This window comes from Emydura macquarii, unplaced genomic scaffold, assembly GCF_026122565.2.
Source record: "Emydura macquarii macquarii isolate MOO-44397 ecotype Brisbane River unplaced genomic scaffold, CSIRO-AGI_Emac_v2 contig_1644, whole genome shotgun sequence".
Classification (NCBI taxonomy): Eukaryota; Metazoa; Chordata; order Testudines; family Chelidae; genus Emydura; species Emydura macquarii.
The window spans coordinates 21,748,195-21,772,284 of NW_027131781.1; the positions used below are offsets into that span (position 1 = coordinate 21,748,195).

The 24,090-nt window shown below is 39.2% G+C and overlaps 1 protein-coding gene across 6 annotated transcripts in view; it reads left to right on the forward strand.

Annotated features, from left to right (window-relative positions):
• The window catches only part of LOC137158193 (protein unc-13 homolog A-like), a 95,815-nt gene that overhangs the window by 19,035 nt on the left and 52,690 nt on the right, over positions 1-24,090 (forward strand). For 5 of the 6 annotated variants that reach the window (XM_067555869.1, XM_067555864.1, XM_067555865.1 and 2 more), the window contains one exon: positions 4,776-4,899. In XM_067555869.1, the coding sequence (XP_067411970.1) occupies positions 4,776-4,899 (124 nt within the window). Of the gene's footprint in view, positions 1-4,775; positions 4,900-18,921; positions 19,348-24,090 lie in introns of those variants that run through there. The other variant, XM_067555866.1, reaches the window with a different exon arrangement.

Genomic DNA, 24,090 nt, shown 5'->3' on the forward strand with positions numbered 1-24,090 from the left:
AATTGAACAGTATGAGTTGGAAGAAACTTACTTGTCTAAGTTCATGCAATGCCCTATCAAATATTAAACTGTCTCTAGGCATTTATATGGCTGCCCATCACTGTAGTATCTGAGCACCTGATGATAGTAGTAGTGAAAGGAACACTATGAGGAAGCTCAGGCCCAAAATGTAATGGGTATTTTTGTGGTTTTAAAAAAAGAGTCCTAAACTGCTGATAGTGATGCTGGTTTGTGATTTTTAAATAAACAGCATTAAAAGAGTTATCTGGTTGGATTTAAATACTTCCCTCCATGGTTGCTAACTGTCCAGGTTTAGCAATGATGACGCCAGGGATCTGGTGTCTACAGTCACTGCCATAGTCCTGGGTGAGGTACATTGTGAGGGGAGCAAGTTTATTGGATAACACAGCTTGTGCACCCCCATGTAGACCGTGAAACTCAAAGAAGGAATGTGTGTCCCTCTGGCATTACACCCTCCCTTCTTCCCTCCCACTGGAGTGGTGAAGTCTGCACCCTCTATTTGGACCAATAACTAGTACAATTTGGCTATTAACAAACTGCTAAAATAATATCCCTATTCTGCCACCTTTACTACTCATGTTGAATAAGACGTTGCTCTCTGAGAGCTCCCATTGATATCAATAGTAGCAATTCTGTAGATAAGGTACAAAGGGGATGGGGCCAAAATGATATAATGAAAAGAACATTAATACTTCTTTAAACGATGGATTCTTAGTACTCAAATCAGGTCCCTTTCAGGTGTCTCAAGTTGGATACCCAGAATCACTGAACACTTCTGAAAATCTTGGCTGCTAGGTTTTAATACAGTAAGTCTTTGGAAGTAACATGGACAAAGAAATAGCTTTTAAAAATGATCACCAATCAAATTGTAACACTTTGCTAAGTTTTCTATTATAAATCAAATTTACAATAAAAAATAAAATAACGAACTTTTTAGGAATAAAATGTGGGTTTTTTTTAATGAAGCATATTAAAAGACAGTAATGCTGATGTGGATACAAGAGTAATAGGAAATCTACAGTAAGAGAAACATAAAATAAATTGACATGCAAGAGAAGAGTGGTACAAGCTTACAATATTGGAAGATTGAATTTTGTCCTGAACTTTATCTGACTAGAGGCTTGGAGATGAGGTGGAAAACCTTGTATACTTTACCCACAAGGTCAACATTGGGGGGAATTATTTTGCTGAGGAAAAGAAAAATAGTGTTCTTTGTGCAGTAGTACTCCTGTTTCTCTCATTTCTAATAGTAAACTTTTTTCTAATAGTAAATCTTAGCCAAGAAAATAGCACTGGTAAACTTCCCCTTCTAAGGATAATACTCTCCCTTTTGTATGTTGTTTTATGAAGCCTCCAACAAATAGGAAACTTCATGTACAGTAACTTTTGTTCTTGCTATTCAGGTGTAGTTCTGTCTAGAATATTCCTTGCTACTGGCCTGATCTATTTCCAGTTGAACTCGGTGGAATGACTACACTCACTTTAGCAGTTAAATTGAAACTATAACTATAAAAGAAGCAAAGGGGACATATAAGGAAGAACACTCCAATTTGGGGTGGGCTAAAGGGACTCCAGGTCCTTGGAATTTTATGCCACAGCATCCACTAGGAAAAAGTGAGTGCCAATGGTATATGTTCGTCAGTGCCATACTTAGCTCTCTCATTATGGCCCTAAATTAGGAAAGCATTTAAGCATGTGCTTAAGTAGTTTGCTGGATCAAGGCCTAACACAACTGCATCAAGAGAACTTGCTATTTTCATCTGTCTTTGGTTCAGCCAATTACTAATTAATTTTTCATAGCCTAGGTTTTGATTCCAGAAGAACAGATGGGCAGAAATTAAGAAGCATAAGAGACAGAGCAAGTTAACTTTTTAAGAGACCATATTTGAAACTGTAGAGAGAGCATTCTACACAGTCAAATGCTTGGGGAAATCCTGTAGAGGTCACTCTAACATTGTATTTCTACATAGGCAGGAGAAAACAGGTATAAAACACTAAGCTGTCAGATGCTCAAATGCCCCATACATAGCTTTATCCTTTGGTTTTTTCTGCAGTACATTTGGTGCATCACATTTTGATTCTGTTGACCTTTTGCCTACTTTTCAGCACATTTGTTAAACATTTGGTTCCATATCCTCAGCTGTCGCTCTGGTGTTGTGATGATTTACAGCAGCTGAGGATTTGTGCACTCACATGTATCTGAGAAAGAGAGAATTTTTTTCATTGCTTCATGAAAGGTGCCAGATTGACAGGTGCCAATCTCAGACCAAAGTCTACCGTTTATTTACAGAGAGGTATAGCACATGCAGTAGAAATGCAAGGGCCGCCCATGTTGCCCCACCAATCCGTCTTAATCTGGAACTAGAAGAACCCAGCTGTAGAGGTCAGGGCACAGTTCCTTCTCTATACCAATTTAGTCTTTGATGAGCCTGCTGTGATTACTTCCAAGAGTGTTATTGCCACTTACGCTAGTGCTTTTGTGACATGGTCACTTTTCCACTGAAAGTTGCATTTTTGTCCCAAAGCCTGATGTCTCATACTTCTAAAGTTCTGCATGTAAATACACAATGACAAAAAGACTGTATGCTAGACCACTTGCAAAGACTTCACAATGTTCCCAATTCTAGTGATATGACTGAAAGTCGATTTTTAAAAGGTTATTAGAAATGGATAATTTGACATTATAATTAAAACATAGCAACTTATTTGGGCTTGTGAAGTTATATGTTCCTGTGAGAGGAGAAACTAATCTTGAAAAGAAAACTAGAAAAGCACTGTACTCTGGTTTTTCTAAAAGGGGCTGTGGGAGGCATAAATCATCTTCATTCACATTTATCAAGTAATAAAATTATATTGACAGAAACCAATTCTTATTGGAGTCTGTTGGGACTTGGGATCACATACACGGGCAAATTTCAGTGATCCAGTGTTCAGGTGATACCTATTCAATATTTCTGGGTATCCCTTCAGCATATCACCTGTTGGCACAGATTTAGCTTTAACTGTATGTTACTCTGATCCAACAACTGGTGAATGCAGAGAATCTGTTTAGGTTTTTTTTTTTTTTTTTAAAAAGGTCTCTCCAGATCACAGGTAAGGCATATTGGTGTAGATATTAGTATAAAAGCATGGAGACGCTAATATTTAACTGTTCATGCTTTATGTCTCCTGAGGCTAAAAATCCAGGTGTGATAACTTGACTGCATTGAAGTCAGAGGGAGATTTTCCACTGACTTTATTGGGGCCAGGATTTCAGTCTTCAGAGAAGTCAATATAGTATGTTTTGCAAACGCTAAACTTGCTCGGAACAAAAAAATGTAATGTTAAAAAGATTGTCATTCTAACATTATGATATCCAAAGTCACACTGTTAGCACTTATATTTTACAGGTAATAGACTGACTTTTACATATTTGAACACTTCTTTTAGTGGTTCCCTCACAATTATAATAATTATTTACTTTTTTTTAGTGTAGGAGTGACATTAGACTGTAGTCAGCCTTGTGCTGTATTTCTATCATTTCAGTGGTCAAGGAAATATTCTGTTGCTTCTTTCAAGAGAAAAGGCAGCAGTTAACGTAATTTCTACTGATCATTTTTGAACAATGTAGGAATAGTTCTCTGACAGCAACTTCCTGCAATGTCTTTGTGAGACTATATATTATGTTAAGTGTGTAAATTATTTTTATATCAGTGTGGGCCAGAGATTGTATGCACTCCCAAGGGTGGGGGAAGGTTACCACAGCTGCTCCAGAAAGTGAAAACAGTAGGGGAAGATCAAGGCAAATTCACATAAATTTGAACAACTTATAAGTGAGCATTGCTCATGAAATAGGAAATGAACAAGATCCCATTGTCTCCAAAGTGTTATCTTTATCTTATCTTTGTTCCACAGTTTTGTTGCTTTTATTCAAAGTAAAAGATAAGACCTCATTTCCTTCTCTGGCAGCGAACCAGATAATTTGGCAACCTTCCAAGTTAAATGCTTTGAAGGAAAATAAAACAACATCCCCACCCCCCCCCCCCAACAACTGATCAGAATAATGTATGTGGAGGGAAAAAAAGAATAGGGGGTCACGTGAAATCTTCTAAACATTGTGGAAGAAAAGTTCTGTTGACTTAGTGCTAGATTATGATACCATTACTTACAATGGATCAGTGGGTCTGCTTGTGGATTAAGATTCTGCTTACCAAGAATAAGGGTATCAGAATCTGTACTTTGTGTAACTTTGTGGGCCTACAGCAGGTGGAATTAAACTTCACATAGCACTTTACTAAAAAGTTGTGTGTTTACACACAAGCATAATTAAGATATTGTGAATTAAATACCTTTTCAAATTTGATTGGAAAAGTAAAGGACTTCACTTCCTCCATATCCAAATGGTAGTTTGTTTCATAACTGGTAAAAATACATTGTTCCTTAGTTTGTGAATATGCACAAGATAGTGGCCCAAACATCTCTAACTTGTCTTTGAAACATACAGAAAATCAGAATGTGATGTTGATTCTGTGATCTGATGATCTTGAAAGTCATGTAATTTAATTATAAAAATAATTTAGACTCAATTAATCTCCAATTTGCTTATTTACATTAAAGCTATTGCATAAATTCACAAAACCTTTGATGACAGAATCACTTCCCAATACTGGTATTTTCAATTACTGTTTCTTAAAGTTTCTTTTCTATTAAACTGATTTCCATGCCTTTTGAGTTATTTCTAATCTATTTTTCCTCCCTCCTTCCCAACTATCAAGATTCGGATTGCAGAAGCCATTACAGGAGGGCTTCTCTCCAAGGTGCATGTCATTCACGTCAGGGCACATACAGCAGTCTGTCATCCGTGAACAGTGCTCTCAGCGTGCAAGAAAAAGAACAAAGGTATTGTACTTTGATTTTTACTAACACACAGAGTGGCATTTATTGTCACTGGGTATGATTTTAGTGTGTGTATGTGTGATATAATATAACCAAGGATGTATCTGCAATCTATGAAAGGCCTTGAGGCCTTCTGTTTCCATCATTAAGGTAATAAGGACAGTAGTAGATCTCTACAATCTATCAGTAGGAAGGTTAAAGAGATCTACAGAATGGAACAGAAGTGGTTACTATACCACTATATCGTACTATACTTTGGCAACACCATAATTTGTTGATATGCACACCATAGGCAGTGGATCTTCAGTGGTCTACAGTGGGGATGTGGTCTGTGAAAATATAGGAGTTAAAGATAATCCAGCTTTTCACATGGTACCTTTTTTTGTAACTTCTTACAGAATAAAAAATATTGCCTACTACTACTACTAATAGTAATACTAATATTGCCTAATACTACTAATTCCGCCTGAGGCAGCAATAAAAAATATTCTAGCACCCACCACACCTGATTGTTGCATTGGTGTGTTTTTTAAAACTGCACATTATACAGATGTATATATTATACACACAATCAGTACTATTAGTGTGGATGGGTGGCCTTCATAGAAGACAGTATGTGATTCAGACTTGTGGGATATGAAATGACAAAACCCTTTTTTACATATTTTTTTCAATAAAATTTTTACTTTTCAAAATTAAAGGATCCTAAAGGTTGTACAATTGATTACCTTCTCTGTGTACTTTGATAGAGGAGAATTACTAAAAGTAATTTCTCTCACATAAAGTTGGTGTTGCAGTTCAGCAGCTCATTTTCTCCCAAGTATAATTAGACCTCAATTTTACGCTCCTTAGGGATATGTAAGTCAAAAATGGAGTGAGTTTTAAAATGTGCAGGCACAATAGTGTCATCCCTGATTAAACACAAAGTACATATTCAGTTATAATACAAGGACAGAAGGAGTTTTGGGTCCTGTAAATTTTATTGTTTATCAAAGGTTAAATCCTGAAGTCCTTAGTCCTTACTCATTGAAATCACTAAAGGGTGAAAAGCTCCATTGAATGGCAAAACTCCCATTGACTTTAGTGTGATCAGGATTTCACCCTGAGAGTTTTGCTTTAATGAGGAGTACAGGAGTTGATGATGATAAAAGTACAGGGTCACTTCTGATTTCTTGGCATACACAAAAGTCCACTGAAATCAATGAGAGGTTTTATTTGTAGAAGGAATACAGGATCAGGTTCCAAGTACATAGAGGGATACATCTTGGCATAGAAAATTTTAGCCTGAACAATTAAAGTTTGTCAAAATTATAAGTAACTGAAAACAGGATCTAATAATGGGAAGGGTCAGGTAACCTTAACCATAGGCATCGCTATACACACCACCTATAATATATCTCAATTTTATTTCAGTGAAATTATACATTTAGAAAACATCTAATGAAACAAAACCATATCTGAATCAGATCAAATCATTTTGCAGAGTTTTAGCTGCTTATTTCTTACTGACTTCAATAGAGTTGCATGTTTAAAACTGTGTAAAAGTGACCACTGGAGACAGTGGAGACTGACTCCTATTCTGTGATGCAGGAGTTTCCCTTCAGAACACTGACCCTGGGGCTAGGAAATAAAGTTTCCATTTCTTTCCAGCACTCCTGTTACAAACAGGATTGGACTATCTGGGACTACTATCCTAAGTCATGATGTAAAGGATCCTTATGTTCACCACTGTTACTATATACTAGAGGAGTATTTCTCAACCTTTTTTGTGCTGGCAAACCCTTTGAACTTAAAAATCGTGACCCCCTCCTCACTAGTAAAATATTTGACCTCCTGCCTTAAGCCTGGGGCTTCAGGCTTCACCCTGCGGGGCTTGGGGTTTGTAAATTAGCTTCATGGGTCCCCCTTTGGTGTGGCGCCTAAGAAAACTGACCTGCTTGCAACCCCCCTAAACCCATCCCATGATTTCCCCCCACACCCTCCAAGGGGGGTTGTGACTCCTGGCCCCAGGTTGAGAAATGCTGTACTAGAGGATTTATCCTTGTGTTACATTGTGCTGCTGTGAACCCACCAACAAGGGCCCTGGAAACTAGAGGACTATGGCATTAGAAAGCTGCTGCAACTACCCCTTCACAGGCACTCTGTCAGTAGCCAGATTAGTTCTAAAAGTAGCCAGGGAGGCATGGCCAAGGCAATCGGATTAGTTCATTTATAACATTACTTACCCTGAAGAGCGGCTGATGTGGCTCTTGGCTGGATTTTAAAGCTGCCCTCTGCTGGCAAAAGCCAGGAGGGAGGATGATGGTTAAAATACCCTCCATCTTCCTGTGTGGCTCAGCCTGTGGTGTGACTGGGCTGTCCCTTCCAGTGTCTGGGCCCTGGTGAATGCAGGGAACTGAAATTTTTACCTTCTGAAGGAGTGAATGTGGCCTTTGTGCTGAGCATTGTTTTACTTTTTACAATCCCACCTTGGCAGAAATTACAGTGCTACCATATTTAAATGAGCAAATCTGATTTTTCAATGTAAATACCCATATCTAGTAAGCGAGAGCAACTCAGTAGCAACCCCTGCACTTCCATAAGCACAACAGCTGTGACTGTAGTCCACCTTTATGTGGGTCTTGCTATGAAGGCTCTTTACTCCCTCCCCTTACTGCATCTATGATTTGCTGATCCTTGACCACATGTGGAATCTGCATTGCTATGTACCTGTCACAAAAAGCCCTGCTAAATGTTATTTTTCCAGCTACTTTAGCTTTGGTGCCTTGTGGGAGTTTGGTGCCATATAATCACACACTGGTAGAAAGGAGCGGATTCTTTCCTTGTCTTATGGGGGTGGAGAGAAGGGAGACACCAAGGATCCAGTTTTGGCTCGCTGATTCTCAGGGCCATCCCTAACCATTTTTAGAGCTGCTCCCAGGCAGTGCCAAGTTCTGCCTCTGGCATAAGGTCCTTAAGAATCCTGTACCAGTGGAGAATTATCTTGCTGACAAGAGCTCAGATGCACCTACTCACTCCCTTGATTTCCTGTCCTTGGGAATGTGATACAGGGCCTAGCTGAGACACCAGCAAAGAATCATCTTCTGACAGGGGAATTCCCAGCTGGACATTTGCAGGCCACTTAACTGGCACAACAGAGCTGTAACCCATCTTCAGAATCAGACCCGACATGCTAAGTTTGCAGGGTTTTTTTTTTAAATACATAAAAGACAAGACACTTCAGCTACTGAATGTTGGTTAATTTCCAGATCTTGTTTGTTCAAGGTTTCAGTGAGGCGCTCCTCTGTTTGATGCTGGTTTATGTTTTATGTTTAATGTTTTATGTTTAAGTTTAGCAGCTGAGTTGCTTGGCAAGCTGGATACATTTTTTATTTAATAATGGCTGAGACTGGGCAAGCCACAGAGTTTGGAAAAATTGGGCCTGGTGGCTTCAACGTTTTGTGACTTAAAGAGTAAACATCGAGAATCTAATGTAACTGGAAAGTAAAAGATGGCAGCATGGAGACAGGTATCTTTTATTAGAGCATAGGCAGGCTTCCCCCATCCCCAGCAATTAGCCAACATGCCTTATTCCTGACCTTGACAGCCCTTTCAAAATCAGATCAGTCAGTCCTCAGCCTCTCGGCTAAAGCTGCCAGCAAGGTTACAGATTAGTATTTGTTATGGTTCTGGCTTTTGTGATGTGGCCTGTTGTCCATGGACAAATACTGATCCCACCAGCCCCTTTCAAATGGGCCACTGAACAGTCATCCATTGGCCACACCTGCAGTCACTAACAGAGTTGCTTAGTCTGTATTTACTGAACAATTTATCTGGCAAATTTCACATTATTTCTTAAATATCTGATGAATATTTTTTCAGTTATTCCCTCATCTCTACTGACTGCCAATCAGTTTATCTTTCTCACTAAAAATGTGATGAATCTTAAAAACTGAAAACATGCAGCTATTTTGTTCGGCATATAGCTTGGTGCCATTTACTCTCCTTTCTTATTAAATAGCAGAGGGACTGCATTTAACATTGAAAAATGTATGCACAGCAGGTACTTTCTAGTATTGCTTTTTACTCACCTTTCTAGGACCAAGTTCTATTCTCAAGCGTACACAAATCGCAAATGACTTCACAAAATAGGGTCATCTTAGGCAGCAGCGTCCCAAAAATGTGTCATGCTGGTGGTCTGAATTTCTATCTTCAAAGATGTTTATTTGATAGCAGTTCATGCTGCATCATTTTGAATGGTTGAAGTATGATTCCAAGTTTGGTATGAGGTGTGTCTGCTGTTGTGGAAGTGTCAGAGCAGACAGCTAACGTTTTAATGCATGAGGGGCTGTTAGCAATATGTTTTGAGGTAACTGAAGTGAACAAGCTCAAGAATGTATTTTGTAGTGATTTTGTAGCCATGTTTGTCCCAGTATATTAGAGAGACAAGGTGGATGAGGTAATATCTTTTATTAGACCTGCTTCTGTTTGTGAAAGAGACAAGCTTTTGAGTTAACACAGAGCTTTGTGACACTAATCTCCAATAATTCTGTCTCTGCTTTGCATGTCGAATAAATGTTTCTTTATTTAAACTCAGCTGGGGTTATGGACTGTTCTGGCATGCAAGGCCTTTGACTCTGTACTCCAGTCAGGTTCTCAGCCAAAGCTGTGTACCACAGGGTCCCAACATATAAAGTGACGTCAGCGATTTGACTGTAACTGTACTAAAGCCTGAGAAAGGAGAAGAGACAAGTCTTGAGGGGATCACGCCCACCATTGCATCTAATCCCCATCTGCAGGGCCACTCTCTATGGCTGCTGGGGTATTTCAGTCTCCTCTTTGTAGTAAAAGTATTTACCTAGGCAGATTGCCATGTTTTTTGGATTTCTGCCAGAAAGGGAAATTAGTTCTTATCTGTTTGCTTTGAACAAGCAAGAAGGCTGTGGAATAAAGATAAGATAAAAATAACTTCATTGTCCCTGCTCTCCTGGGGGGCAGAGAAACATGCTGGTGCAGGAGTTAGGCTCACTGCTTCACTACACTTTGGACAGTGGAGCAGCCTGCTCCAGGGGGAATTGAGCTACCCTTCACAATGGCGGTAGCCTCTGACACTAGGAAAGGTGCTCTCTGCTGGTGTGGCTGCCTCCCACAACACGGCTGTGCCTAAAAGGCATAAGCTAGCTCATTTCACTGTTCATTTTGGCTTTCTTAACAGCTGTTTTACATCATTTCAGTCCATTTTAACATGGGAAAGACACAGTTTATGGGTACATGACACTGTCAAAAAGACAGTAGGCTCTTGGAAAATTCATTAAGAATATACAGAGTGTCAACAGTTGGCCAGTGTACTGCTCTCAGGCACTCTGTGTTGAAGCCAAGTGCTTGATGGACAGTCGCACCAGAGGGGTAGCTCAGACATGAGAATAAAGAAAATGAAGCTTACCACACAAGTTTTGCACTCACTTGGAGAAATGGATAAACAGCTTAAGATGCATAAACATTGACAGCTGCCTCATCCTGTGATGTGCACACCCCTTTTCAAGTGGAGCAAAGAGGAAAAAATAGTCTCTGGACAATGTTAGGGAATAAAGGAGTTAATGGAAAGATCATTTAGGTTTCAGATACAGTCAACAGACAAATGTGCAGGCACAGGATGTTAGAGTTATCCTAGGCTTGTTTACACTGCTTAGCACATTTTTGACCAACATTTGCAGAAAATATAGATGATAGCTGTCAGTGAGGGGGCTGTTCGAGAGCTGTCCCCTATGTATTTTCTTAGCACATGTCCAATCATTAGCATGTCATCTGACTGACACCTAATTTCCTGCAGGGATATGAGCCTCTCTGAACATATTTAGTTAAAGGAACAAGTCGGAACCTCCACATTCAGAGCTACAGAGCTCTTAATTTTCTCTGATTATAATAGATAATTGCATTAAGTTTAAATGCATTTTTGGAATTTATCACTTCATATAGGCATCCAAAATATAAAAAACTAATTACAAAAACTGTATTCCAAATGTCAATGAGGAAGAATAATCTTAGTGAAATTGATTAATGCAGGATTAAAGCTTACTGTTTATTCAAAGTAAGTGCATCAGGACTCTGAAAATACAAGAAAGAGGGAATTGCACTAGATTCTTTTTTTATTATGATTTTATTGAGCCTAAAATGGAGTTGCACTGTGGAACACACACACTATCCTGGAGCAAGCTCTGCTCTTAGTTACAATATTGTAAATATGGAGTAAAATCACTGAGGTCACTGGTCTCAGATACATACCAAAATCTTTTGCATCTGTAAGGCATGGTTCTACTTTATTTTTGCTGTGGCAACTTTTCAAAAATTTCAGGGTATATTTAGGAACTAAAGGCAGCATCTGTACAATGTATACAGAGGAATGGAGGGAAAAGAATTGGAAATCTTTTTATTTAGTGTATTGGGGAACAATGGATTGATCCCCTATAGATAATTTTAAGTTTCCAAATAACTTGAAATACATGTAACTGATGACCGTGATAAGAAATTGAATTATCTTGTTGTATATGAAGGCATATAAAATTAGAAATTGGATTTTCATCTTACATATTATACATATTTTTATATATATCTGTTAGTGTATGAATAAAGTATTTTTGAATATTTTATGAGTGCATTTTGCTAGTGAGGGTTCATAATAAGTGTATGCATTTCTTCGAGCACTCATATAGTTTGTGATTATTGCTTACATACTGGTGATTCCTTACCTGCCTATAGATTTTGTGGCATCTAGAGAATGAAATTACATATTTATACTTTTAAAATGCAAACTTGGTGTATCATACTGTATGTTTCATTTTTTAAATGCTTTCAATGGCTTTCAGTCTGCAGCTTGAGATTTCTCAAAAGATGCATAAATTTACATACAAATCAAATGAAAGATCACTAAGAAGTACCTGGTGCTTGATAACACCAAGGGAGCTTTACAGTACACCTTATGTATGATATCAACTTATCTGAATCTTCAGCTAAGACCATAGATTGATAGCTAACACAGTATAACTGATTAATATTTGCTATAGAAATCAGAGTATATGTGAACCATACAGGAGAAAGAATTTTAATTTTGTTGTATGCTATATGACTCTTTAGTTACATTCTTTCAGATCATAAAGAGAAAGAGGAGAGTTGTTAAAGTTTAAGTGCTACTTTTTAAAATGTTTTTGTCTTTTACCCCCAAACAGAATTTACATTCAAACATAAATGCAAACTATTTTATTTCAGAACCAAATATTGAATATGCTTCATATTAGACTGTGTACTGTATACATGTCTCAAACTAATGACCACATGCAGCATGATTTCTTAGACTCCAATCCTGTCACCTTCAGAGGTACTTGTTGCATGAGTAAGGGTTACTTATGTGAGTAAAATGTCAGGATCATGCCCTTTGATGTCAGGATTAACCCTCAAGACTAATATCAGATGCTGATGTATTAGTGTATATCCAAAGTAATGCCATGGACATCAGTGGAGTTATTCTGAATTTACACCAAAGTCATTAATAACAGAATGACCTATAATTTGGAACATATGAGCAATGGAGAATGAATTGTTACTGCAAAGAAACAATGGCAGCAGGGACAATATTATATTAATGTAAACATTAAAGGTAAATAAAAATTGTATTTGCTTTAACTATCTCACATTTATATATTCTATCGACTAGCTAGGTGCCTTAGACCAAAAAATAATTAATCTATTCAGCATGCTGTGTTAGTAATTTGAAATACATGAGTACTGGAAAATGGTACAATGAATGCTGGTGCTCTAAATAATTATATGGTGTTTACACTGAAAATATATTTAGTTGAGTTGCATTTTGTTATGGCAAGAAGCCTTTTTAGTGATTAATTGTAGTCCGTTGATCCCCAAGGCAGCGTTCACAGAATAAAATAAAGACTTTAATTAAACTGGGAAATAGTTAGTTCTCTGTCTCACAATCAGAGGGACAGTGACCCACCTCCACAAAGGTACTTAGGTGCCTAACCCACAGACTTGGAGTATGTCTACACTTCAAGCTGGGGTGCGATTGCCAGCTCAAGGAGACATGCCCATGCTAGTTCCGATCAAACTACCATGCTAAAAATAGATTACCCATAGCAGTGCTAGCGCTGAGAAGGGCTAGCTGCCCCAAGTACATTTCAAACAGGCATAGGCTGGGGGAAGCTAGCCTTCGTGCTGCTGCAGCTACGCTCTGTTTTTAGCCCACTAGCTCAATCAGAATAGCATGGGTATGTCTCCTCAGGATGGAAACCACACCTCCAGATTGAAGTGTAGACTTACCCTAACTAAGCTAGTGGTTTTCAACATGTGGTTCCCGGATCCCTAGGGGTCTGCAGATTATGTCTACAATTTCCAAAGGGGTCCATACCTTCATCTGAAATGTGTTAAGGATCTGCAAATCCGAAAAGGTTGAAAACCACTGCCCTAAATTTATTATCATACCTTAAATTCTGTTTTTCTGCCTATTTCTGTAGGTGACTAAACTCACCTGTTGCCTGTGTTTTTTGCAGTAATTCACTGCAAACTTATGTTTCTGCCTCTGGGTATGTGCACTGCAGCCTCATTCTAGGCGCCCAGTTTCCTGTCTCCTCCCTAAGCCTCAGAGCAATCCATGAATCAGGGAAGATAAGTGGTCCTCCGCCTAACTTGTGTGTGGGGCCCGAGCTACTAGGCATGCTCAGAGGCTGTCTAACTCCACAAAACAGCTTGGGTGTCAGGGGATGGGGAGAAGCTCCCTTACTACCTTTACCCTAGTGGCGAGGGGACTGACCCAGGTTGCGGGAGACCCCCAGTACCATTTCCACCTTCATCTCCCAGATGAAGAGAAGGGTTTTGAATAGGGATCTGCCACCTCTCGGTTAAATGTAACCACTGAGCTACGAGATATTCTGATGTGGGGCTCCCTCAATCTCTCCTTTTGAAGTTGTCACTTTAATTAAATATTATTTGGGCCAGAGAAAGAGTGAGTCTCATGGTAGAGCCCGGCGCCTAGTGCTCTCACCTGAGAGGTGGCAGATCCCTGTTCAAATCCCTTACCTTATGAGGCAGAGGTGGGATTTACCAGTCTCCCACATATCAGGTGAGTACCAAAACCACTTGGTTAAAAGTTATAAAGGAGGTTCCCCTCGCACCACCCCCTCATCACCTCTTTTGTGTAGATCTAAGCAGCCTCTGAGTATATGTACCAGCAGGACCCCCACATGGAGGTGGGGGGGAGGAGAAGGGTACACTTTACCGGGGCCCAGAGGCCCTGGGCGGCCCGGCCCAGGCTGCAACCCCCATTACCATGAGGAAAAAATTGAGGGTAAATTCTAGATCATGCCTGAGAATATTTATAGAAACTTATTTCCCTGTATCTATGGTCCAGATCTTGTGAGATTTACTGGAGCTAATCAGAAGCAGTGTTGGAGCAGTCTCAAGCAATATTCTGAACAGCGGATTGCTGGCCCAGCTGGCCTAGCCCAGGCTCTTCTCTAGACTAGAGTGTGTGTGTTTGTGCAGTTAAACTAGGACTTGTAGTTTGAGACAGAAAGATTTGTGCTCCTCTCTGTGGCATGGTCTATCATATCAAGAACTACCAGTCCCAGAGTTCCTTATGCATAGGCAGGAGGGGAGGGATAGCTAGGGGCAAAGCACCATAAGACAATGGATGCCAGTGCTGCTGCTGCTGCTTTTGGTTGGATTTGCAGGCCCAAAATATATGTGAGTAAGTATCTAATTCACTCACAGTCTCACACACCCACACACACACCCCATACTGCCATGTCTAGTGGTGGCTATAAATACAAATCAGGCAGCCAGAAATGCAAGGAGGTAAAAGAAAGGGAACTAAAAGACACTAAATGTCACCAAACTATCCTCCAGTTTTTCATATCAGACAAAGCCTTTCTGCAGTCAGGCAATATACTAGCTAGGGAAGCAGATGAACACAATCAAGATGAAAATGATTTCAATATTGAGACTGTCTGTGGCACTGGCGATGACAAAGAAAAGCTGCCAGAACATGCATCATGTGACTCCAATCTAATGCTTGAAGATAGTCAGGTAGTATCACCATTAGCACCACCATATTCAGAAGGTTTAAAAGAAGCAGAAGAGTAGTGCTACACTATCTGATTCTTGTCTTTTCAAAGATCCAGGCTTGTGGCCTGAAAACATAACAGATTCTATCTGGTGTCCTGACTTTTGAAGAATTGCGGAAGCTAGCAAAGTCAATGCCAAAACATGTTGATAGGCATAATTTTCCTGAATTTCTTCTCAAATGTAAGACTTTCAACGAGAGAGAAAAGATACCAAGAGACTGGCTTGTTTGGAGTGCTACCAACCAAGCACTCTATTGTTTTCCATGTCAGGTGTTTCCTTAAACAATGCAGTATGCTGGCATTAAATGAAGAGTATTCATCAGTTGTGGGGGGAAAACATGGCATAAACTAAACTTCCTGAACATGAAAAGAGCATAGAACATAAAACTTGCTACTGCCGGGGGAAGCAATTACAGCAGTCACTGTCAGATGGACATGGGATAGACAGTGAGATTCAAAGACAAATATTAACAGAAGCTACAAGATGGAAAGAAATATTGGAAAGATTGTTGGATGTTCTTATTTCTTGCTTCATGAGGTTTAGCATTCCAAGGAGATGATAATCTGGTAGATGACCCACACAGTGGAAACTTTCTGGGAACTCTTGAGATTATAGCTCATTACACAGCACTTGTGACCATTTGGCTAAAGTCAAACAGAAGCAAACAGAGGGCAGAACAATGGAAGGACAGGCTCATTATGTCTCATGGGAGAGTCAGAATGAGTTTATTGAGTTGTGGTAAGAGTGTGCAGAAGGCCATCCTTGCAGAGAGAGAAAAGGCCATTTATTATTCTATCATATGTGATGCTACTCCTGATGCCTCTCACCATGAACAACATGTGTTGATATTGTGATTTGTAGTTCACAACAAAGACAATGGTGCATTTAACATTAAAGAGAGGTTTCTTGAGTTTATCAACTTTGATTTTAAAAAAGGAGAACAGATAGCTGAAATGTTAATTGGCAACTTGAATCGTCATAACATTCCTCTGGATGACTGTAGAGGTCAAGGATTTGATAATGGCTCTAATATGTCAATAGGCCTGCATTATGTTCAAAAATGAACTTGCTGTGTATTTTCCTTGTGGTTCCCATTCACTAAATCTTGTAGGGGTTAATGCTGCTGCAGCCTGTACTGAAACATTAACATTTTTGGTTGTGTTCAGCAACTTTTTGTGTTTTTGTGCTAGCCCAGTGAGGTAGAAGATTATAACAGATAGGATACACTGCTCACTCCACTCTGTCAGACACATGCTGGAGTGAACGTGCTGATGCTCTCAGTCCACTCACAAAGCATCCTCCAGGTATTCTGGAAGCACTGAAAGTGCTCTTGAATTAAACTTGACACATGAAGCTCAATCACAAGTAGAAGCACTGTGAAAAGGTACTTCAGCTCATTTTTATGCCTTTTGATGGCTGGCTTCTGGTACAAAGTTCTTTCAAGTATTGAGGACAGAAACAAGATTTTACAAGCCAGAGGAATCTCTCTTGAATCAGAGGTAGCTCTCATTGCTGCTATTATTGAAGAAATAAAACAACTTAGAGATCAGTGGCCCAAAATTCTACAGGAAGCATGTGTTGTAGCAGAAGGCATGGGAATTTTGGCACAATTGCCAAAGAAGAGAGGAATGAAATTGAAAAGATTTCATGATGAGACATCTGAGCCTGAAGAATCATGTTCTACCATCTCTGAAAATGAACCAGAGTCTTTATTCAGAAGGAATGTTTTTGATGCAACTTTGGACAATGTCATTGCGAATTAGAGCACAGATTCAAAGCAACCAATAACATTTGTTTGACATTCTGTTCAGTCCTAAAATATGTGACACTAGAGCCTGTGGAACTGGAAGAAGCTTCTAAATGTCTACTTCACAAGTATCCTACAGAGCTTTCTGAGAATTTTCCTTGTGAAATGTTGCACCTGAAAAAAACTTCATCTACTTTTGGAAAAGAATATGAACTACCCCCACTTATCTTATTTAATGAGATTTACAAAAAACTGCAACTAATTTTCAGTGAAGTGTGCATAGCCCTATGGATTTTTTGCACACTGCCAATGACTGGCAGAAGCTGAAAGAAGTTTCAGCAAGCTAGCACTCATCAAAAGCTGCAGGTGTGCAGTGAAGACCCTCTCAGTCAATCCGGAAGTCGATTCAATTAAACCATTCTCAAAAGGTGTAGTGCTGCGTCGACGGGAACACATTTCCTGTCGGCACAGTGTAGTGGAGACTGTGCGCAGAAAAGAATTTCGTAAGTCGATGTGAGTTACGCAAGCTACTCTATGTAGCTTGCATAACTCCCATTGACTGCCACAGAATTTCTCGGCAAGTGTGTACTAAGCCTAGGGAAGGCTGTATCATGCATGCCAGTAACATGAGAGCGCTTACACACACACACACACACGCCTTTTAGCTGTAACTTGTCATGTAGTTCTCTAAGACCACTGACTGAGAGCCTGAGCTGTAACCTCAAAGAAATGTCTACACAGCTATTTTTAGCATTGGTATGCAAGCAACGCTATCACTAGCCTGTTGACCCGGGCTGGGAGGATTGCTCCCAGAGGCAGCGTAGACATCCCCAAGGGGCTAGCCACACTACTGATCTCTAGCTACTGCCTGACTTTCCTTGGATCACTTCTAGGGTCCTAAATGGAACTTAACTTTAGGTACCTGGATTTGAAAATATAGTCCTTTTATTTTCAGGAAACTGGCTTTAATATGTGTGTTAAGCTGTAAAGGAATGTTGCCTAAGGGCAGCACGTAACTTAGAAGTATCCATGGGTAGTTCATTACGCATAAAGATTTGTTGTTAAATTTCAGAAGATAAGTGTTTGTTTTATTTTTTGTCATGTTGAACCCCTGTGGACAAAATTACCACTTTCAAAAGACACTCAAAACCCCTCAGTCCCTCTCTTTCCACCCTCATCTTCCACAACTTGAATGCAGTCAAAGATTTGTGATATTTGAGATAAAACAATTCTAGATTCAGATAGTGTAACTAATAGAGCGATAATACAATACACATCTCACTTTTAAATTAATGCCAGTACCTGGGATGTGTAAGCTGTAGTTGACATGTATGAGTATTGAAAGTTAATTTATCAGTATAGTGAAGAAAAATGTGGGCTCTTAATTAACATTGATTGTTTTTGCTATATTTGTACAAATAAAAGAACCATAAGGTCTTTCAGACAGAAACCATGTTTACCTTTATATTTGTAGAGCATCTAGCACCACGGGATCCCAGTCTCGATCAGGGCCTCTATGTGGTGCTTGAATATGAATATTAAATAATTGCAACATGGCATTATTTTATGTATCCTATTGCCATCACAAGCCATTAGTCTCCAGTGTTTCCACAGTAAATGGAAAATAAATTTGACAGTGGGCATGAATTTCCCTGCCTTTGGGGCAGTGGAAATAGGATAACAGATAAAGCAGATCTTTCCCTAACAGAAAAAAGAGGATAACAAAGGATAATAATGGTATTTTTCAAAGAAAATAGTAAGAATTTGGCCATGTAACTCTGAGTGTTACTAATGGCAGCTGTATGTAATCATGGGGCCAGAAACTCACCTGGTGAAAATCTGCGAGTTTACTAGAAATCAATAGAGCTATGCTGATCTACAGCATCTGATAATCTGGCTCATAGAGCAGTATATGTCAGAGTATCATGCTGAAATTAAGATACTTTAAAAATCCAGTATGCATATTTTGGTGGTAGTTGATACTGAGAAATTTTTCAGAAACTAGCATTTGTACAAAAGTAATTCTGGAGAGGGAATATACAAAAAGAAGTGTATGCTGGCCAGAATATTTAAAATGGAGAAAACTGGTATGTTGATAAGAGATGGCTGCAGCTATTTGTGCTTTGATTTCCTTTTCTACGTCAGTTAGAGATGTTTTATTTTTTAACCAGATGCCATTCTGCAGTATGTAACACCTGTTCCAGAGGCAAGCTAAAGTGGCTGTTTACATCAAATACCAAAATGAATGACTTCCCTAGTGGTGTGAACCTCTTTCAAATATTAAACATAGCTGATTTTAGCAGTTTGGAATAGCTGCTTTGAACTGCATGAAGCCGCCTGGATAGTAAAGTGAATCTGTTTCAGGTAAAGCTTGCCTTAGCCTTATATACCATTCACTTAAAAAAAAAAAAAAAAAAAAAAAAGTCTAAACACGCTCTCCCCCTTTACCACCAAGTATATTGTTTTTACTTTATTTTCCTTAGACAATGTTTTTAAAATGTATGGAAATAAATGACACTCCATCTCTGTTACAGCAAAGTAGATATTTTTATTATGTCAGAATTGTAATAATAGGGCCTTATTAGATTGCGTGTAAAATTAAGCCCCCTTACATAGCACTCAGACTTCTTTCAGATAATCCACAGGCTTGATTCTCATCGCTGCTCAGACTAGCTCTATTCATTGGTGGTCCTTTCTGCTCTTCTGCCCTTTGCTAGTTCAGCTCTGCCCCCTTGATTTACTCGATTGTGCTTTGCCTTCTGAACTTCTGTAGCTTAGAACTGCTGCTCTTGCCTGAAATCAGAGCAGTTCTTTTAGAGACTGTTGGAGAAAAAAAATCCTTCTAAAGACTTTAAGAGCATTGCACTGACTAGAGCTGAATCCTGCAGTACGTATACAAGGAAGGTTACATGGACGATTAAAGGCAGCAAGATAAGACATCTTGTTTCTTAGGAGAAGATGTACAACATAATCGTGAACAAGGGTGGATGTTGTTCGGTCATAGACCTCAATGAAGTATTGGTTGTATGTTAAGAGGAAGGAAAATAACGTTAAGTGCCATTATTTAACTTATTGTGAATTTAGTAGTCTGAGTAGAATAAACTAGCAACAGTGGGCACTGAAGAAGGGCAGAAGCAAGTGAGCTGTACAACAATAGAGAAGAAATTGTTGTCAGGACTTTGGGGTGGAGGAGAGAGGGGTTCCTAGAACTTTGGTGCAATGTAACCTACTCTTTTAAGGTGTCCTCTGGATGAACGGACACGCACACACAGAGACAGAAGGTGAATGGAAATTAGTTTGCCACCCGTGAATAATGATTGGCTGGGGTTCATCTTTACTAGGATCCAAACCAATAGCTTCAAATTGCCTAGTAGGTTGCAGTCACCTGTAAACTATTCAGTCTATGGAGCTGTGGTTTTTTTTTCTCTGCAGTCAGTGAAGTGATTGCTTATTGACATTAACCTTGTCCAGAAGTTCTAATATTAATGTGGATTAACAATACATATTGCTCTAGAGCATTGTGCTTGGAATTGCATTTCTTAATATAGAACCAGAGAAATGTAGGACAGGAAGGGACCTAGCGGGATTATCTAATCCACCCCCCTACTCCTCTCCTGTCAAGGCAGGACCATCCTTGACAGGTATTTGTCTATCCTGTTGTTTGACACCTCCAATGATGTGGGTTCCACAACCTCCCCTGGAAGTCGATTCCACTGATTAACTCTCCTTATAGTCAGAAAGTTTTTCCTAATATCTAAACCAAATCTCCCTTTCTGCAGATTAAGCCTGCATTCGGTGGATGTGGGGAACAATTAATTACTGTCCTTTGTGTAACAGCCCTTAACATATATTTGAAGATTTATCAGGGCCCCTTCTCAGTCTTCTTTTCTCTAAACTAAACATGCTCAGTTTTTCTTTAGCCTTTCCTCATAGGTCGGGTTTTCTAAAACCTTCTATCATTTTTGCTACTCTTCTCGGGACTCTAATTTGTCAACATCTTTCTTACAGTGTGGCACCCAAAACTCGTACTCCAGCTGAGACCTCACCAGTGTTCAGTAGAACAGAACAGTAACCTTTTGTGTCTTAGATATGACACTCCTGTTAATACCCTAGAATTATATTAGACTCTTTTGTAACTGCATCACATTGTCGACTTTCATTTTCTGATCCACTATAACTTCCAGATCCTTTTCAGCATTGCCTATGCCCATTTTGTATTTGTACATTTAATTTTTCCTTCCTAAGAGAAGTACATTGCACTTTGTCTTTATTGAATTTTATATTGTTGATTTCAGACCAAATCTCCAATTTGTCAAGGTCATTTTGAATTCTAATCCTGTCCTCCAAAGTGCTAGGAACCTCCCCAAGTTTGGTGTTACCTGCAAATTTTATAATCATGCTCTCCATTTCATTATCCAAGTTATTATGAAAATAGTGGATAGTGCCAGACCCAGGACAGATCCCTGCAAAACCCCACTAAATACACCGTCCCAGTTTGACAGCAAACCATTGATAACTCTTTCAGTATGATTTTCCACCAGCTGTGCACCCACTTTATAGTAATTTCATCTAAACCACATTTCCCAAATTTCTTTGAGACTCACATCAGGGACTGTGTCAAAAGCTTTTTACTGTCATCAAGGTAAATCACGTCTACTGTTTTCCCCCCATCGACACAACCAGTAATCCTGTCAAAGAAGGAAATTAGATTGGTTTGGCATGATTTGTTCTTGATAAATCTATGTTGGCTATTACTCAGCACCCTATTATCCTCTAGGTGCATAAAATTAATTGCTTAATAATTTTCCCCATATCTTTCCATGTCTCAAAGTTAGGCTGACCGTTCTATAATCCTCTGGGTCCTCTTTAGTCCCCTTTTTAAAGATAGGTGCCATGTATGCCCTTTTCCAGTCCTCTGGGACCTCACCCATCCTCCATGAGTTCTCAAAGACAATCACTAATGGTTCCAAGATTGCATCAGCTAGTTCCTCAAGTATCCTAGTGTGAATTTTGTCAGGCCATGACAATGTTGAATAAATATAACTTAATGAATATTCTTTGACCTGTTCTTTACCTATTATGGCTTGTGCCCTTCCTCCCTGTTGTTAATATTAAGTGTTAAGCATCTGATAACAATTAACTTTTTCAGCCTTCTTCCTGTTGTCTGTTGTTAACTCTCCTTCCCCTAAGTACTGGGCCTACACTTTCCTTCATCTTTCTCTTGCTCCTAATATATTTATAGAACCTCTTGATTTTGCCTTAAATCCCTTTCTAAGTGTAACTCATTTGTGCTTTCGTGTAACAAGGTTGGCCGTTCCTCCCCGTCAGTCTTGGAGGGGAGGCCACACCTCCTCACTACCCTACCTCGGCAGGGGCAGTCTCAGCTCGGGGCGGGGAACAGTCTCCGAGCTGTAGTTAGTTCAAAAGGCCCCCGGGCGGGGCAGCAATCAGTTCAAAAGGCCCCTGGGCGGGACGGGGCATGGAAGATTATGTCCATAAATTGGACAGAACCTGTCACAGAACAGGGTCTCTCATGAGACTTTACTTTTTTCTAAATGAATTGGAAATTATTTCAACACATCTGGGAAGAAACTGCAGAGAGGCATGGACTGTAAAAGCTTTGCCTACAATGAGCTTTATCGGAAAGTCTCCTGCTGTTGTACCTCTGGTCCAGCTCCACCAATGCTAGTAACAGTAGGAGTTGTCATGGAGGCCAATTGCAGGTGTTTTTTCCACTGTTATTCAGACCTGTTCTGCAAAACAGTGGTAAAAATTCCGGTAGCTGGTCTACACAGGTGCTCCCATCATTTACACCATCAGCTCATACCTCCATCACTGTCAGAAGCTATATGAATCTTGTCATCATGTTATTCATCTGAACCAGTTCATTCATCCCTAGAATTAAAATATGCAAGTTTTTCCATTCTATTTTATTAACGGTTGATAAAAAGGTCTTGATTTCTGAAAAATAAAGCACAATATTTTCCTCCTTGAAATGCTCTGCTGATGAAACTTAGTTTATAGTTTAATAGGAAACCTGACCATGAATTGAAACAAATGGTGATTATTTTTCTGATAATAAGGAAGGAAACAAAATGGCTGAGAAATCAACATAGGAACAGAGGAATTTCCAGACTGGATTAGATCTAAGCTCCATCAAGTCTAGGATCATGTCTCCAACAGTGGCCAGTAGTAGATTCTTCAGAAGGTGTTTTTAAAAAAACAAAAAACAAAAACAAACAAACAAAAAAACCAGCCTGTAATAGGTAAATATGGTATAATCTGACTCTCCCTCTCCCCACATAGATCTCCTCCTCCTCTCTAATAGTTAGAGATTGCCTTAAACCCTGAAGAACAAGGTTAATATCCTATCCAAATTTTTGTTATAATTAATTAATTATAATTCTAGATGGAAAAAACAACCTATATATTGTATAAAAGAATGTACATTGTATAGTAAGAAAAAGAGTGAGTTTCTGCTTTGAGAGAAAAACAATAGAATTGGGATAACTCTGCTCTATTTGCATGATTTATTTCCATTTATATTCAAAGCTGACGAGATTAACTATTCACTGTTAATTCCAGAAATTGATGCAGATGTTCAGGGCTGTGTATAGGAAACAGATAAGCTCTTGAAGAACGCTATTTGTCTGCATACAGCCATGCTTTGACTGCTATATAATTAACAGCTTTGCAACAAAGTCCTTAATGACATTTAATTTTGCAAAAATGCTATGAAAATGCAAATCACTGTTGAAATATTGGACTAATTTTAATGTATTTAGCCAACTTAATTGAGAAGGAAAACAAATTTGTTAATTAAAAATGTCATAAAGCTCCCTGCTCCATATTTTTCCTGTCTTCTTATTATCAAAGCCTTCAGCTTTCAATAAAACAGATTGCAAAAGGTCCTTACATGTGTTTGTAGGAGTGTGGGGGTTGGGTAAAAATATCCTCCTTTCTCCCTTGCAGATACTGAATAAGAACCAATCATGATTTCAGTTCTTGGGCTCAGGGAATCTAAAAGACTGCTCTCCTTGTATGCTCCAGGTTACACACAGCACTCCAAAGAGAGAAAGAGAGGATGCCCCTCTCTGCACCAGCCTACCAATCATCCACACTGGTGGGGAGCAAACTTGATCATCCTCCAAGATGGAGCAGCCTGCATAGCCCTTGTGCACGTCAGGGAATTCAGGGAGGGATTGTGCTACCATTAGGATAATTCCAATCCTCTCAACATGGGACTTTGCTTTAAGAGGACCATAGACCTTTGTGTTCAATTTAAACAGCTAGTTAATTTAACTCCTTCACTTCCAGGGGTCTTTCTAAAAAGCAAGCGA